The sequence below is a fragment of the Trachypithecus francoisi genome, unplaced genomic scaffold, assembly GCF_009764315.1.
Source record: "Trachypithecus francoisi isolate TF-2019V2 unplaced genomic scaffold, Tfra_2.0 Lachesis_group16, whole genome shotgun sequence".
NCBI lineage: Eukaryota > Metazoa > Chordata > Mammalia > Primates > Cercopithecidae > Trachypithecus > Trachypithecus francoisi.
Genome location: NW_022681461.1, coordinates 79,276,278 through 79,290,431, shown reverse-complemented (window position 1 = coordinate 79,290,431; position 14,154 = coordinate 79,276,278). Strand labels below are relative to the sequence as shown.

At 43.1% G+C, this 14,154-nt stretch overlaps 2 protein-coding genes across 6 annotated transcripts in view; one reads left to right on the top strand and one right to left on the bottom strand.

The window, feature by feature from the left end:
* Positions 1–3,626: 3,626 nt before the first annotated feature.
* LOC117098876 lies at positions 3,627–4,221 on the bottom strand. Its single transcript, XM_033237895.1, is given in 4 exon segments — positions 3,627–3,702; positions 3,704–3,808; positions 3,810–4,175; positions 4,177–4,221. Coding segments are annotated over 4 exon segments (576 nt in total). The 3' UTR covers positions 3,627–3,642.
* Positions 4,222–6,782: 2,561 nt separating this feature from the next.
* The window catches only part of ZNF462 (zinc finger protein 462), a 152,519-nt gene continuing 145,147 nt past the window's right edge, over positions 6,783–14,154 (top strand). For 4 of the 5 annotated variants that reach the window (XM_033237891.1, XM_033237890.1, XM_033237894.1 and 1 more), the window contains exon 1: positions 6,787–7,036. The gene's annotated coding sequence lies outside the window, so the exon portion shown is untranslated. Of the gene's footprint in view, positions 7,037–14,154 lie in introns of all 5 variants that reach the window. The other variant, XM_033237892.1, reaches the window with a different exon arrangement.

The window sequence follows — 14,154 nt, the reverse complement described above, 5'->3', positions numbered from 1 at the left end:
TTCTAAATTTTTTATAATGAGAAGTCAATTTACTGTTGACATGCTGGTATATTTCCATTCAAGGTGATTTTTGGGGTATACAATTTGAAAAAAAGTAATTCATGATCATAATTTTGTATCCAGGTCTTTTACCTAATATTGGACCATTTTTCTATTTAAGCACAAATTCTCAAACAATAAAGCTACTTATATGTCATAATGGGAATAGATTATTATCTATGTAACTATTCCTCTTATCTTAATCACTTATATTTGATTATTTTAGCATTTTTTTATATATATATTTTTCATTTCTGTTTAGGGTAGATTCTAAGCATAGAAATTAAGGGCACAAAAGTGTGAACATTTTAAGACTTTAAATGTATATTGTTAAATTGCTCTAAAAAAGATTTGTGCTAATTTTTACTTCCTAGTAAGAATATACAAAGAGATGACTTAATTTGGAGGTGTGCTAGCCACTACTATGCCACATAATCTTTTTCTTAAAAATGTTTTAAATTACAAAAGTGATTCACGTTTGTACACACACACACACACACACACACACAAATTGTAACAACACTTTCCTCCCCATCTCTCTCACTCCTTACCATTAGCATACCATTTAGCAAGTACACTATCAGACATTTTTTAATGCAAAAATCTTTCTTTCAATTGTGATAATAGTATATGTATTTTGATATGCATTGAAAATGTATAAATGGCCCATCAGACCTGTGATTTGTGAATATTATTGCTTATGATGAAGTTAAAAACATTTTAAAGTTGACATTTAAAAATGTATATTAATTAAATAACAGGACCAAGTTACATGAAAATATATCCCCTCCCCCCCCACAAAAAAGGAAAAGAATAAGAAGAAATCTTGAATGTGATATGAGAACGGTAACTTTGGAGAAACTACCATTGAAGTGTTGATTCTAGGGCTGACTGCTCCTTACCAGCTGTGTGTTCCTGAATAAGTCACTTCCTTTCTCTAAGCTTCAGATAGAGAACAAATAGTAAGAACCTAGAAATGCTGGTCTTTCTGCTGGAAGCAATGCTTCAGGCAATCTTTCACTTCAGTCTTGTCCTCAGAATTTGGTTAATCTAACCCTAGTTGATCTAAGGTTGTTATTTTGCCTTTTTAAGAAGTTGACTAGGCCAGGTGGCTGACACCTGTAATCCTAGCACTTTGGGAGGCTGACGTGGACAGATCACTTGAGGTTGGGAGTTTGGGACTATCTTGGCCAACATAGCGAAACTCCGTCTCTACTAAAAATACAAAAACTAGCTGGGTGTGGTGGTGCATGCCTGTAGTCCCAGCTACTTGGGAGGCTGAGGCAGAAGAATTCTTTAACCTGGGAGGTGGAGGTTACCTTGAGCCGAGATAGCACCACTGCACTCCAGCTTGGGCAACAGAGTGAGACTCCATCAAATAAAATAAAATAAAACATCTCTTTGAGGAAGAATTTCATGTTAAATTGTGAGTTAAGCCAACACATTGGCTTTACAATGAACTCCAAAATTTTTGACAAAATATTACTCCTTAATAACTTCATTGTGAGAACAGAAATATTCAAATTAATTATAGTTTCATCATAGGCCAAATCCTGGTATTGCTTTTGAGTAAAAAATCTGAAGTTTTATATCCAAGTAATGTGATATTGAAGCTAGTGGTTCATGAAGTAGATCATGCATCAAAAATTTGACTCATTTCAGTTATTCATCTTTGTATCCCTAGTACTCAGTTCTGAGAATGGCATAATACAGATGCTAAACACTCAATGATCGAATGAAATTACACATTACATATTACAATAACTAGTTTGATAGAACTGTAAATTTAACTACTACCTATGGAAGAAAGACTTTCTTTTGAATTTTAGAATATCACTATCAAAATATCTTTGATATCCAAAGGCATATATACAAAGATTCACATGGAGTAAGTTTAATGTAAGTCATTGCAATGTCTCTTCCTTTGAGGGCTGTTCAGAATCATGAATCATCCCCCTTTGTCTTCTGTTAGTCACTTTTCCCTAGGCATGGACACGGGTTACCTAGTTATATATGTTTAAATATGGGTTTATGACAATATATTGATTTTTCTGGAAGAGATTAGAAAGGTGTGCTAGTGACTTCACTTTTTTGATATGTGGAGCGTCCACAATTATCCAGTCTGAAGTTTTGAGAAAAATTTTTTGAAGACTGAGTAATTTCCAACAAGAGTCAAGATCTCAAAATAGATAACTCATTAAAAAATCACAAACTCAATTAGTAAAAAGATTACGTTGCATTGCATAGAAAGGAAGTTTTACATAGGGAAATACCACCAAGTTAAAAGATGTGTAAAATGTGGTTAAAAAGCCACATCGTATTCACCTACTCTTCCTTTTGCTAAAATCATCAACTCGAACAGTTTTCCAGCTGGAATTTAGAAAATGGGGCTATCAACTGGATTTTTTTTTTTAATAGCTTTCAGGAAGCAGGAATACTTTTCTTTTTTTAAATGATAGAACATAAATATTGAAACAACGGCATTAGAACATCTATCCATTCTTGCTTTGGTGGAAATTCTATCTAATTCAGCTTCTGGACCGACTGTTCGTTTTTCCATGATCTCTTCCTGCAGGTTTGCTAGAAGTCCCTTTTCCCCCCATAAACACTTTCCTTTGAGAGATTTGGGTGCCTTGCTTTTTTAAGGTTTTAAAAACTAAAATGATTTATAGACTATCTGTATCCTGTTGAGAGTTGGGCAAGTGAATGGATCATATTTGCATTGGTCATTCTGATTATAAGACTTCACTGTTTCTTGAACTAAAAGTGCAAGATTTATTATTCTATTAATGCTGATAAAGTCACTCTTTTGATGAGCCATAATTTCTCTTTATGAGGAGTGTGTATGCCAGTCACCAATGATAAGGGAGAAGAAAGTCCAGACTTCTAACATATTCACATTCCCTGCAACATTAATAGTCTTGAAACCCCATATGACTCCAGGGGATAATGCCACAGGATAAAGTAACAAAAGGTAAATTTCAAGGAGTCAGGATGTCCCCATGAGACTTCCCTCATATTGTTGGCTGTGTAGGAAACCAAGTTTTTTGTATTTTAATTAACAAATTTAAACATTAACCCTCCTAATGGAGAAGATAACCTACCAACTAGCCTGGTATTATCTTTGTGAATATTCTTAGGGAACGAAATAGCAGGAGGTGTGAACTTTCTCTTGTTTATCTTAATGGTCTGCTAATGGCAAAGCATAATTACTGTTACTTAAATGCCAAGTTTACTAAGGTTTTCACGAAAACCTTCGGCCACAGCGCTTTCCTTGACTGACCCAGCTTTTATACAGTTTTTAAAAAATCATTTGAAAAATTGCCCCAAATAAAAACAAGAAAAAAGAAAAGCCCATTCCCTTTATGTTTAACCTCTTTCAATTATTTTCATTGGGGAGTTAAAGCGTTTGTGACTTCTAAAAAGTCGAAAAGATGATGTGTATGGCATCATTAATTGAATTCGTATCGCCCCCACATTCAAAAAGCAAGAGAGTTTTGCGATAGTTCGCTTCACAGCTTCAGTAAGTCAATTTGCTTCTAAACCAAAGATCGAGTGTGTCTTCTAAAGACCATCGTGTGGTGCCGTATTTGGGATGGAAACTTAACCATTGTACCTTTCCCCCATGCACCCACACCAGAAGCCTGAAAGCCACCATCTCCCCCGTCGGTCTCTGGATCTCCTCGCTGTCTTTGTCCCTTCTAGACGTGGAGGCTTGGAGAGGAGGTTTGGTTTCCAAGGATTGGAGCGTTGTGAAGGGCGGGGCCACCTCCAAGTCCATCTCCCCTTTTTGTCCTCTTCTCCTGGGACGGGAGGGTGGAGCCAGGTCCCCCCGCGGCCGGTTCGGGAGCTCTCTCTATCTCGGTCGCTCGAGGTGAGTGTGAAAGGGCGGCAGCCCGTTTAATTGCAGCACAGGTTAATTTCTTGAGTTCACCGCAGTCGGTGCGCCAGCCGCTTCCCTGGTCTTTGCCAAGTGGGTTTACGAGGTCTGAGGCGTGTTGGGGCGCGCTCACGTTCTCGCAAAAGGCTCCTCCCCAGGGCTCAATTCCCCGACTGCGGGAAGCCCTTTGGTGCCCCAGGAGCCTTGGAAACCCAAGGTTTCCTCTGACCTCGTCGCTCCTTCCTCCCTCCCCACCCGCCTGGTTCCCTACGTCCCTGCCCCCAGGGAAGGACGGCCCCCATCTTAGGACTTACGACCCAAGCCAACCCAGAAGGTACCTTCACGTCGATGAAGATTTTATCGCAGCCTCTTCAAAACCCAGCAGTAATAGGAGCTTTCAACCTGAAATACGATTGTTATTTTCCCGGTGCAGAGCTTGACAGAAAAAGTCAGCTTTTTATTAAAGACAAAGAGGTAAATTATCAGCCGGGACAGTGGAGGGACGGCGGAGACCTGGCGCGCTTCCTCCGTTTGCCACGAGGAATTTATGGGGTGGCGGCGGCCAGTGCTCAGACACCCCCTGGGTCTCGGTGGGGAGGAGCTCGGGGCAGGAGGACTTCCCTAGGTCCCTCCGGGCACTCGGAAGGGGGAGTCCTCCGAAAGCCGCACAAAGCCGGGATCATTTCAGTCCGAAACAGCCTCAGCGTCCTCCTCCTCTCCTTTCTTCTTTCTCTTCTCGGTGACTCCCGTTCCCCTTTCGCCTCTGTCCTTTCTGCGCCTTGTTCTCCTCTCTTTACTTCTCTTCCCTCTCCTCGCCTTTCCTCTCCCTCCCCCTCCTTTCTTCTCCACCGCACGCGTAGAGTGTCATTTATTTATTTATTTATCACCCCCGCCATCAACACCCTTTTAGGGATCCCGAGCTTTTCAATGTGAGTGGGAGGAGAAAAGGGCAGGAAGTGTTGACTGGAAGTGGGTGAAATCATGCCTCGGGGTGAGAGATTCTGCTCAGGAATATAGGGACGGGAAAATCCTGGAAAATGAGGATTTAGATCTGTTTATGAAGCCCCGCTATCGGATGGGAACCAACTCCGCGCGCGTCTCCTCCTCCTTTATTGTGTGGATTTATAGGTATATATCTTCTCGGACTGTTGCTTGGGGGGAAGGAGGAGAAAGGGCGAGTATTTAAAGAGGACAGTCTTGCCCAGGATCCTTAACACCGCGCCTTCACCGGATGCGCGCTCCTCAATGCAAAGGAATCCAGCAACATCCCCCAATTCAGACGCGGACAAAAGAAACTTTAATTAAGGTCTCTGCCCCGCGCGCTGCGCGTTTCTCTCTCCTGAGGCTGTTGATGTCCAACTCCAAGATCCGAGAAGTAGAAATGGTACAATCAGCCCATGCCCTTGAACTTCAATTGCTCCTGACTTGCTGCATTGATTTTTTTTTTTTTTTGATACTGTAGAACCCCCACCCCCACCCCCCACCGCTCCCAGTCCAATTAAAGCCTTAGGACACTTTCGACCTGGTGGTGGAGGGGGAACCACTCCTTTGCAAAAGAAATAGTTCTGAATGATACGGAGGAAATTACACTAAATAAAAATTCAAGGTGTGAAAGCTTCATCTTGGCTCGCGTGTCTTCAACACCATGACACCTTATCATTAGGAGCGCTGATTGTTACTTTCCGAGCCTTTAGATGATCAGCCAGAAAGTGCAAACAACGCGGGGCTGGAGGGTGTAAAGTTATTTAAGCAGGCTTTCTTTTTTTCTTCTGGTGCGCAGTCAAAACATTTCACAAGTTAGGAAAAGAAAGTGGTGGTTCCGAAGCTAGGAATGATGGGCTCTTTTCCTCCTCCACCCCCCACCTTCCATATCAGAAAAGAAATAAAACGCACAATGAGCCTTTATTTCAGGAGAGAAGACTTCAAAATACGTGCCAGTAATGGACAATTTGAGCTTTTCACTGGAAATACTCACACCGCAAGCTGGAAAGGGATTAAAAAGCCCCACGTGGTTGATCTGGGTTTAGACTTGCAACCTCCAGTTCCCCATGTATGTTCTTTGCAAAGGTTGGCCTCTAGATGGATGCAAGTAAGGGACCCTCTGGGGCCCGGGCTCGGCGCCTCGGGCAGAGCTGACGGTGGGAGCGCTATGAGCTGCCGGGCAGGGTCCTCACCGGGGGCTTCCTCTGCGGGCCAGGGCTGCCGGTCGCCACCGGGACGCGAGCGCGCACGCCTCGGCCCGGCGGCCGCGCTCCTCGCACCGCCTTCTCCGCAGGTCTTTATTCATCTCATCTCCCTCTTCCCCTTCTCCTTCTCCTTTGCCTCCTTCTCCTCCTCTTCCTCCCCCTCCTCCACCACCACCTCCTCCTCCTCTGCCGCCGCCACCTCCTCCTCTTGCATCTCACTGGCCTGGCTCTGAGTGACAAAGACAATGTCCCAGCCTTAACTTTGCAACCACCTTGCCTCCTTCTGGGGTTCAGCAGGGGGGATGGGGGACAGCAGCAGCAGCCTCAGCATCTCCTCCAGCTTCTCCTTCTGCTCTTCTCGAGCTCTTGGATAATTCTTCCTCTTTTTTCCCCTAGCCTTTTTCCTCATTTCTTTCTTTCTTTCTTTTTTTTTCTTCCTCTCTCCTGCACGTTGTTGTTGTTATTAGAAAGGCTTCGCGCACCCCCTGGTGCTCCGGCGTTTTGTGTGGCAGGAGAAGATTGTCTTCCTTCTCTCTTTCTGTCTTGCTTTCTCTCTCCCCCTGGTTGCTCATTATTCAGAGAGAGACACAGAGGGAGGGAGAGAGAGAGAGCGCGCGAGGGAGAGGGAGGAGAGGAGAGAGAAGAGGAGAGAGGGGAGAGAGAGAGTGAGAGGGAGAGGGAGGGAGGGAGAGAGAGGGAGAGGGAGAGAGACGGATATCTCAGGTCATCTGCAGCTGCAGCGAGTCTGAGGAGCCGAGGAAGGCAGGGAAGATGGCGATCCTCCATTGCTGAGACCCGGCAGAAGCACATGAGACTCCCAAACAACTTCCACAACAATAACCCGAGCAGGAAGAGGAGAAAGAGAAAGAGGATAAGGAGGCGGTGGGGCTGGAGAACCCGAAGCACCTCCCGGCGCCGGGACGCTTCTTCTGTAAGTTACTGCAATTAACAACCACCTCGGGGTGGTCCGAGTGCTCCGGGGAAGAGAGCGCGGGGTGGTGGAGGCACAAACGCGCTCATTCATTCGGCCAAGGAGGGTTGGAGGAGCGGGGAGGAGAGGAAGTACCCTGCATGGACTGGCTGTTGGAAGAGGAGAAGAAGCGAGAGAGAAGAGGAGGAGGGGGAGGAGGGAGAGCAGGAGGGGGAGGAGGAAGAGGAGGAGGAGAAGCGAGGGAGGAAGAGGAGGAGGAAGAGGAGGAGAAGGTGGTAGTGGTGGCAGTAGAGGTGGCTGTGCTTTTCCTGCTGGCTGCTCCTTCTGCTGGGGGGAGTGAGCGCGGTGGCTTAATTAATTTCGTGTAGTTCTATGAAGAGAAGAGAAAATGAAAGATGAGTGAGAAGAGAGCTGGAGGCTTAGGACGGATGCTCCGAGTGTGGGGACAGGAGTAGGGACAGAGAGGGGGGCGGAGGGCGGGAGGCCGGAGACCTGAGCCGAGAGCCAGAGGGAGCAAGCGAGGGTCAGAGGAGGGAGAGCTCCGAGCGAGCGGCCCCGACCTGAGCGGGTTGACCTCTTTCTTTCTCTGTCCCTCTCCTTCCTTTCCCCCCTCTGTCTGCCTGTCCCCCGCCCGATGGCAAAGCCGTGCGGATTGGCACCCCCCCTCTTCCTCAGGTATTTGGCTCTCTCTCGCTCTCTCTCTCTCTCGCTCTCTCTCTCTCTCTCTCCCCGAAGTTGGGATGCGGGGTCGGGATGTGTCGGGGGGTGGCTGCTGCAGCTGCTGGTGCCGGTGCTGCTGGTGAACAGAGAGGCGAGGAGCGGGGGGCACCGGCCTGGTGGGGGGCGCAGGTTCAGGAGCGGCTGAGGAGCTGTCTCCAGGCTGGAGGTTCAGAAGCGTCTGGTGGAGGAGGACAACGGTTTCTGGAGACGAGAAGCCATTACACACGCTTGGCTCTCCTGAGGAAGGGAGAAAGGAAGGCAGGGGCCTGGGGGGGGGCGTCTCACTCCTGGTGCAGTTCCCAGGGGTCTGCCCTCTTTCCAGGCACGAGGGGAAGCCGCAGCCGCCCCCCATTGGAGCAGCCCCTCTTTCCCTTTCTTTATCTCCCTGTCCTCCATTTGCAAGCTGTCTGCTTTGGTTCCAGTCCAGACTCCAAAACACAAAGCTCCTTCTCACGTTCATTCTCCAGGCTGTTCACCATTCCTGAAGGAACCCTCATTTTCTTTTCATTGTAGCTTCTAACCTACAGAGAGGGAGGGAGGGAGGCTGCCTGGAGTTCCTTTTATATTGCTCCCCAACCAAGAAAAAAAAAAAGTTTCATTTTTAAGCACGCGTCTGGGATGGGGAAAGACCAACCAGTTGGGGCTTTCTCCCAGGGCTCCCGGGGGCTGTGTCTGAGTGTCTGTGTTGGCTGTTTGGTTTGCTTTGGTTTTGTTTCTGGAGGTTGCTTGCAGGTTTTTGGAGGAAGTGACTAGTTTGGTTAAGAGCTGGGAACTGAGTCAGGTAAGCCGTGTCATGTTGTAACTCCACCAGAAAATGGAGGAGAGCGGGTTTCCAGGAGACAAAGCTGAGATGAGAAGTGTTTATAAAATTATGGATGTCTCCATTTTGAAGCTCTGTTGGTGATGGCTGGAGGAGGAGGAGGCTTGCTTGCCTACTCCTTCTCTCTTTCCAGAGGGAAACCTTGTGGTGGTTCCTCACTATCTATTCATTATGCAAGGAAATGAGGGCTTTTAAGGGTTCCTCAGATTTTTCTCCACCAAAGGAGTGCTTTCACAAGTTATTGAGGCGTTTGTTTCCATTTTAAAGTAAACTTTTGGAATTTTTTTTCTCCTTTTGAGTGGACCTGAAGGGTTTTGACCTCCTTCAGGAAAGGCAAGGCAAAAACCTTAAAACATTTCCACTGAGGTCTTCACACAACTTTAAACTGCTCCAGGTCTCCTGAAAGTCACCAGGAAATGTGATTTCCTCCTTGTGAAGATGGTGATGGCCCTAAGCTGAGATTTTTTTGAGTTCTAGGGCTTGGTCATCATCATGTTTTGATGCATTGCAAGACTTTATTGTCTGATTTGGGTTGATTTCTGCAAATATTAAAAATAATAAGAATAATCCTGCAAGATCTCAGAGGAACTCTAAGACTGACTAACACCAGTTTCTCCAGGTTCTCCATTTCTCTTCAGGTCGTTCCATTTGTATGTTAGGCCTTCTTTTCGTTTCTTTGTTTCCCCCTTTCCCTTTCCTTCGGCTATTTTGTTCTGTGTTCTGAAGTACTCTAAGTCTTCAGAAATACCAGTATGTCTTCTTAACAATGTCACTATGGAAACAAATTTGAAAAACACAATGTCAGTTGAGAAAACCTTATGTCCAGGTATCTTCACCTTTTTAATTGGGAGGAATTTATTAAACACGTAGGAAGACATTTTGTGAGGATAATTTGAAAAAAGGACCCAGTCCTACCCTTGTCCACGCAGTGATGGGAGCTCTTCACATATTAGTTCTAGAGAATGTACATAATTGACCCAAACGAAGAACTAAATCCCGAAATGCTTCAGGAATTTATAAAAGCCAACCATGAAGATGTTGCTTTTCCATTAGGTGAGGTAGCCATCTTGAGGATGAGGGAAGATGTTGGAAGAATTTTAGATGAACTGTTGAAGATAGGTGAGGAGGGCTCCACGGTGGAATGAAAACTTGGAGGAAATTCAGAACCAATTAATATACTCTAAGGAGGCTAATTGGACCTTGCTTTCAACTAAGAAGAAATATAGAAAGGTACCAGCTTCAACAGAAATAAGGAACACATGGGTGAGCAACTTATAACAGCATTTTTCTTGCTTTGCTTTCTCATTATGTGTCAGATTTTTGTGTGTAAATTTCCTTATGTCTACAGTATTTTTGTGCATATTGAAGTGGTTTTAGATTCCAGATGTAATTATATTCTGTTGAGTAGCTGGTAGCACTGTCACTCAGTAAATGCACAGTGCTGTATATGACAACATCACATTTTTCAAACCAAACTGTTGTGTCATTAATTGAGGGTTATTGTTCTTCTGAGGGGTGTGAAAGGAGAGGGGAAATACATGGTTCTTTAGCTGATAATTGTCCATGGTCAATGAAGTAAAACCATGTTTGTGCAGACAAAAATGTATGGTTTCAGTTGTTGTGTATGCTCATTTAAAAATACTTCTCTTAGATCTCTGCTCCTTTATGAAAAACCTAGGCCCCTCCAAGGGCACTTTAAAAAAATCCTACTTGGAATCATAACTTTTATTATTCATTTTTGAATGTAATCTTTTGATCCCATTACTTTTGCTCTTAAGTGAAATTTCACCAATATTATATTTAAATTTGCTAATGCATAAATGGATGCACCAAACTGGGTGTCCAAACTGGGAAGTTCAGATGCAGTGGATAAAGAGTTATTTGGAAAAGTAATTACCAGATAATTTTACATCTAATTAACCATGTATGTTTCTGTAAACATAAGTACATTATATATTGATCTTGAAACAAACTTTCATGATACCTTTTTTTATTGTTATTGATAGCAGGACAATTGGTTCATTTGCTTATTTCAGCAGGGGGGAAAAATCTGACTGGTTGTCAGTCCAGCTGTTTGACTCTCCACATGTTTTACTTTGCAAGCAAATGTTTTGGGGTCTTAGAGTTGAACTTTTCTGGAAGGGAAAAATAGGTATTTAAGAGGCATCTTGGAATTTGGGAGTGCATTCTAACTGGTTATCTAAGACACATCCATCTCTGATGCCCTTCACCAACATGGCAAACACCATAATATTTAAGGACATAGTTTTTTGAGTTTTTCTAGACATAACCATTTGAATTAAGACAAGTATTTTGAATAAACCATTATGAGAGAAATAAAAAGTATTAAATCAGACATTTTCATTTAATGTCAAAGCTCAAAGATCATTTTTGTTTATGAAACAAGTTCATGTGGCTTATTATGCAAATTTTTGCCATGGCTCTAATATATCACAAGGAGAAATCATGGAGAAATATTTGTGAGCTATGATGCACACTGCCATAAGAAAAATTCTTGTTGTATTCTCACATTCCATAATATTTCTCATATTGGATTTATGTCAGTCTAATTCATTGACCACATTCCCCGAGGAATTGTTTTTCCCCCTTACTCTTTGGAGTTGGAGACAACTTTTAGAGAAAAAAAAAAACAAAACTTATCTACTCTTCCTAATGAGTCTTCCGGAAGACAGCAGAAGAAAAAAAATCCAACTCTACTAATGGACTTTAGAGTACTTGTGGTCGGTTTTCCTGAAAGAAAGGAATGGTAAAGTTGCAATGGGAAAGAGTCCTTTTTTCTGTGTGATGGAGTTTAATCGGGTCTACTCTGTCTTAAATTATTCCTTGATGTTGCGATTTCTTGGTTAAGGTAACCTTACTTATCTTCTTTATGGTATGTGCCTTTTTCAGACTTACACTTCACTACATCATGAAATTGACAAAACTGTATCAGCTATTCTGAACTCATAATTGGAGAACAGAGATGCTGTTTCATAATGCTGCAGTCACAATTAGGAGATACATAATGGACTCTTACTACTAAGGATCTGATATGAATGTATGACTGGGGGGGTTGGTATATTCAACAGAAGTAAAGGGAGAATATTTCCATGACTCAAAAGCTAAAATCCAGTGAACTGAAAAAAAAAAAAAAAAGTCAGTGTGTGTGAGTGTATGTAAAAGCAAGTATCTTGTGAGTTTCACATGCTTATGGAGTATGATGGCTTTGAGAGAGACATTAGCTGGGTATTGGTGACCTATTAATTGATTATGAGAAAACAGAGAGGAGAGTAGATAATGCTAGAAGAAAATTCCTGTCCTTGTGTGATATGCCAAGACATCTGGCAGATGTTATGTTGGGCCCTAAGGAATGGACAGTTTAATTTTAGCCCTAGCAAGGAAATGGGAAGTTCTAAGCTCTTTTAATAGCACAAGTCTTAGTTTGGGGAAGGTTGCTTAAAAAAATAAGAAAGAAAGGAAAAGAGGCACTTACTGTTATGTGAAACAACTCTAGGGAGTAGGGAGTGAAAACTGAAGTTTCGGGATGAGGAGCAAAAATATTATTTCTCACGTAGAAATTAACATAAAATTATTTTAAAAGTGACAAATATGTACACTATAAGTAAGGACTATTGGGTATTTAATATTCACCAGGCAGAACTTCCAATTTGGAAGCTAGTTGTTTTAGGCCCTAGATCATTTAGTTTAAGTCTCCTCCCTCCACTTGCATTATACTGAAGAGGAAACTGGCACAAAGACATGAAGTGAATTGCACAAGGTCAGAAAGTTCAGTTGTAACCAAGCCAGGCCTAGAACTCAGGTCGGCCGACTCCAGCCTAGTGCCCTTTCCACTACCCCATTGCATTTGATTGTGGAGGGTTGTGAAATAGCCGCTCTCTTCTCCAGGGCCCACGGCTTTCTGAGAAACTCTGTGCTCATACACTAGTGGGCAGGAGTATGAACTTTTCTTAGTTGGATTTAACATGTTGGGGAGCCCAGGGTTGAGCGTGGTTTCATTCATAGATCCAGAGACCAATTTTGTTCATGTGACATTCAGTAAAGTGTTAGCTTCTGAGTTTGCAGCTGTACTTTTCTTTTCATTTTTGCTGCTCTCTTCTCTCATTCCATCATCCAAGGGCTTGGGAGCCCTTTTCAAATGCCCTTCTTTGGAAGTTTGTGTGAGTCTATTGCAACTTACAATAGTGCCCACAATTGGACTCTGAGGATCTATTTTGCAACGTGGTGCAGATTTAAATTGGCTCCTTTCAGAGATGCCATTTTGTAATACTGATGAATGGCTGAGAGGGTGAAATCCAGTCTGAAACAATTACTGGTGGTTTTCCAATATTCTTACTCATTCAAAATGTGCCCTCCGTGTATCTTCTTGGAGCCCAGCTCTCTTGCAGACCAATGGCTAACCTTTTCCCATTTTCCCACTATACATGAAATCATCCTTAAAGTGACTTTTAACAACACAAACAACATTTAACCATGGGCAATGGGACAGTCCTGAAAGGAAAGGTGCAATGGGTTTCCACTTCTGTCTTCTTGGATGAGCAAAAGTGATTTTGCAGAGAAGAAGAGTGATGTTTGGAAGTTTCCACATTTCCTAAGCTCCTTCCAAACGAATGCATCAATTTTTAATTCAGGAGGCAGTCTGGAGAAGGTAGTGCTGGATGTGGACTTCTGGCAGAAACACAGTTAACGCTGTAAACAGTTGAACCTCAGTGTGGCACTCCTCCAAATGAGTTGACTGTCGAAAATAAAATGTTCCAGAAGAACTGGGAGAACAGGAAAGAAGTTAAAACAGCATGGTTTGCATGCCAGTACTAAAGGAAGAAGAAAAAAGTTTGGGTTGGGGGGGCATTGGAGAGAAGATAATTGTAAGTTGAACTGTCTCTTAGATTTATAAGACCCAGGAGAAGTTTCCAAATGTGGGAAAATGGGTTTTTATGAATTTAGATGGTATTTGCATTATGCTAGGAAGCTCTTTTGGATTTTTTTTCCCCCTTGAACTTTGTATTTGGAGAACTGCACACACTGATAAAAGGGAAATCCATTGGAAGGAATTTGGATGTACATTTTGTGCTTGGAAATGCTATCATAAAATTTATCGTTTTTCTAAGTCCTCCTATCTTCATCAGCTGAAGCACATAGAGGGTTTTTAAAGTCTTTGGATGTGTGTGTGATTCCAGCACAAAGTTAATTATTTTCGTGGCTTAGAAGGATAGAGTGGTGTGGTGTGAGGAGGTGCTAGTATTGTCACCTACAAATGCATTGCCTTTTACTTCTGGTGAGCAGATTACTTGGTGTCTTCAAAGCATTCTTGCCTAATTCCTAGCTGGAGACATTTTTTCTTGAGTTATTCTTGGAGAGAAGGTTTTTTTGTGTGTGCCAGGTCATGGGTATTTTGGTATTGATTTCCTTGCTTTCATGTGTTTGCTTATTCAGTTTACTGCATGTTGCTTCTGGATATTAATAAAATACTTGTGCTGTGCCTGTCCACATCTTACCCCCAACCTTATTCAAAGAGTAGACCCTGTTCTTTAGGGTGAAAGGAAGTTTGATAGGTACTTAT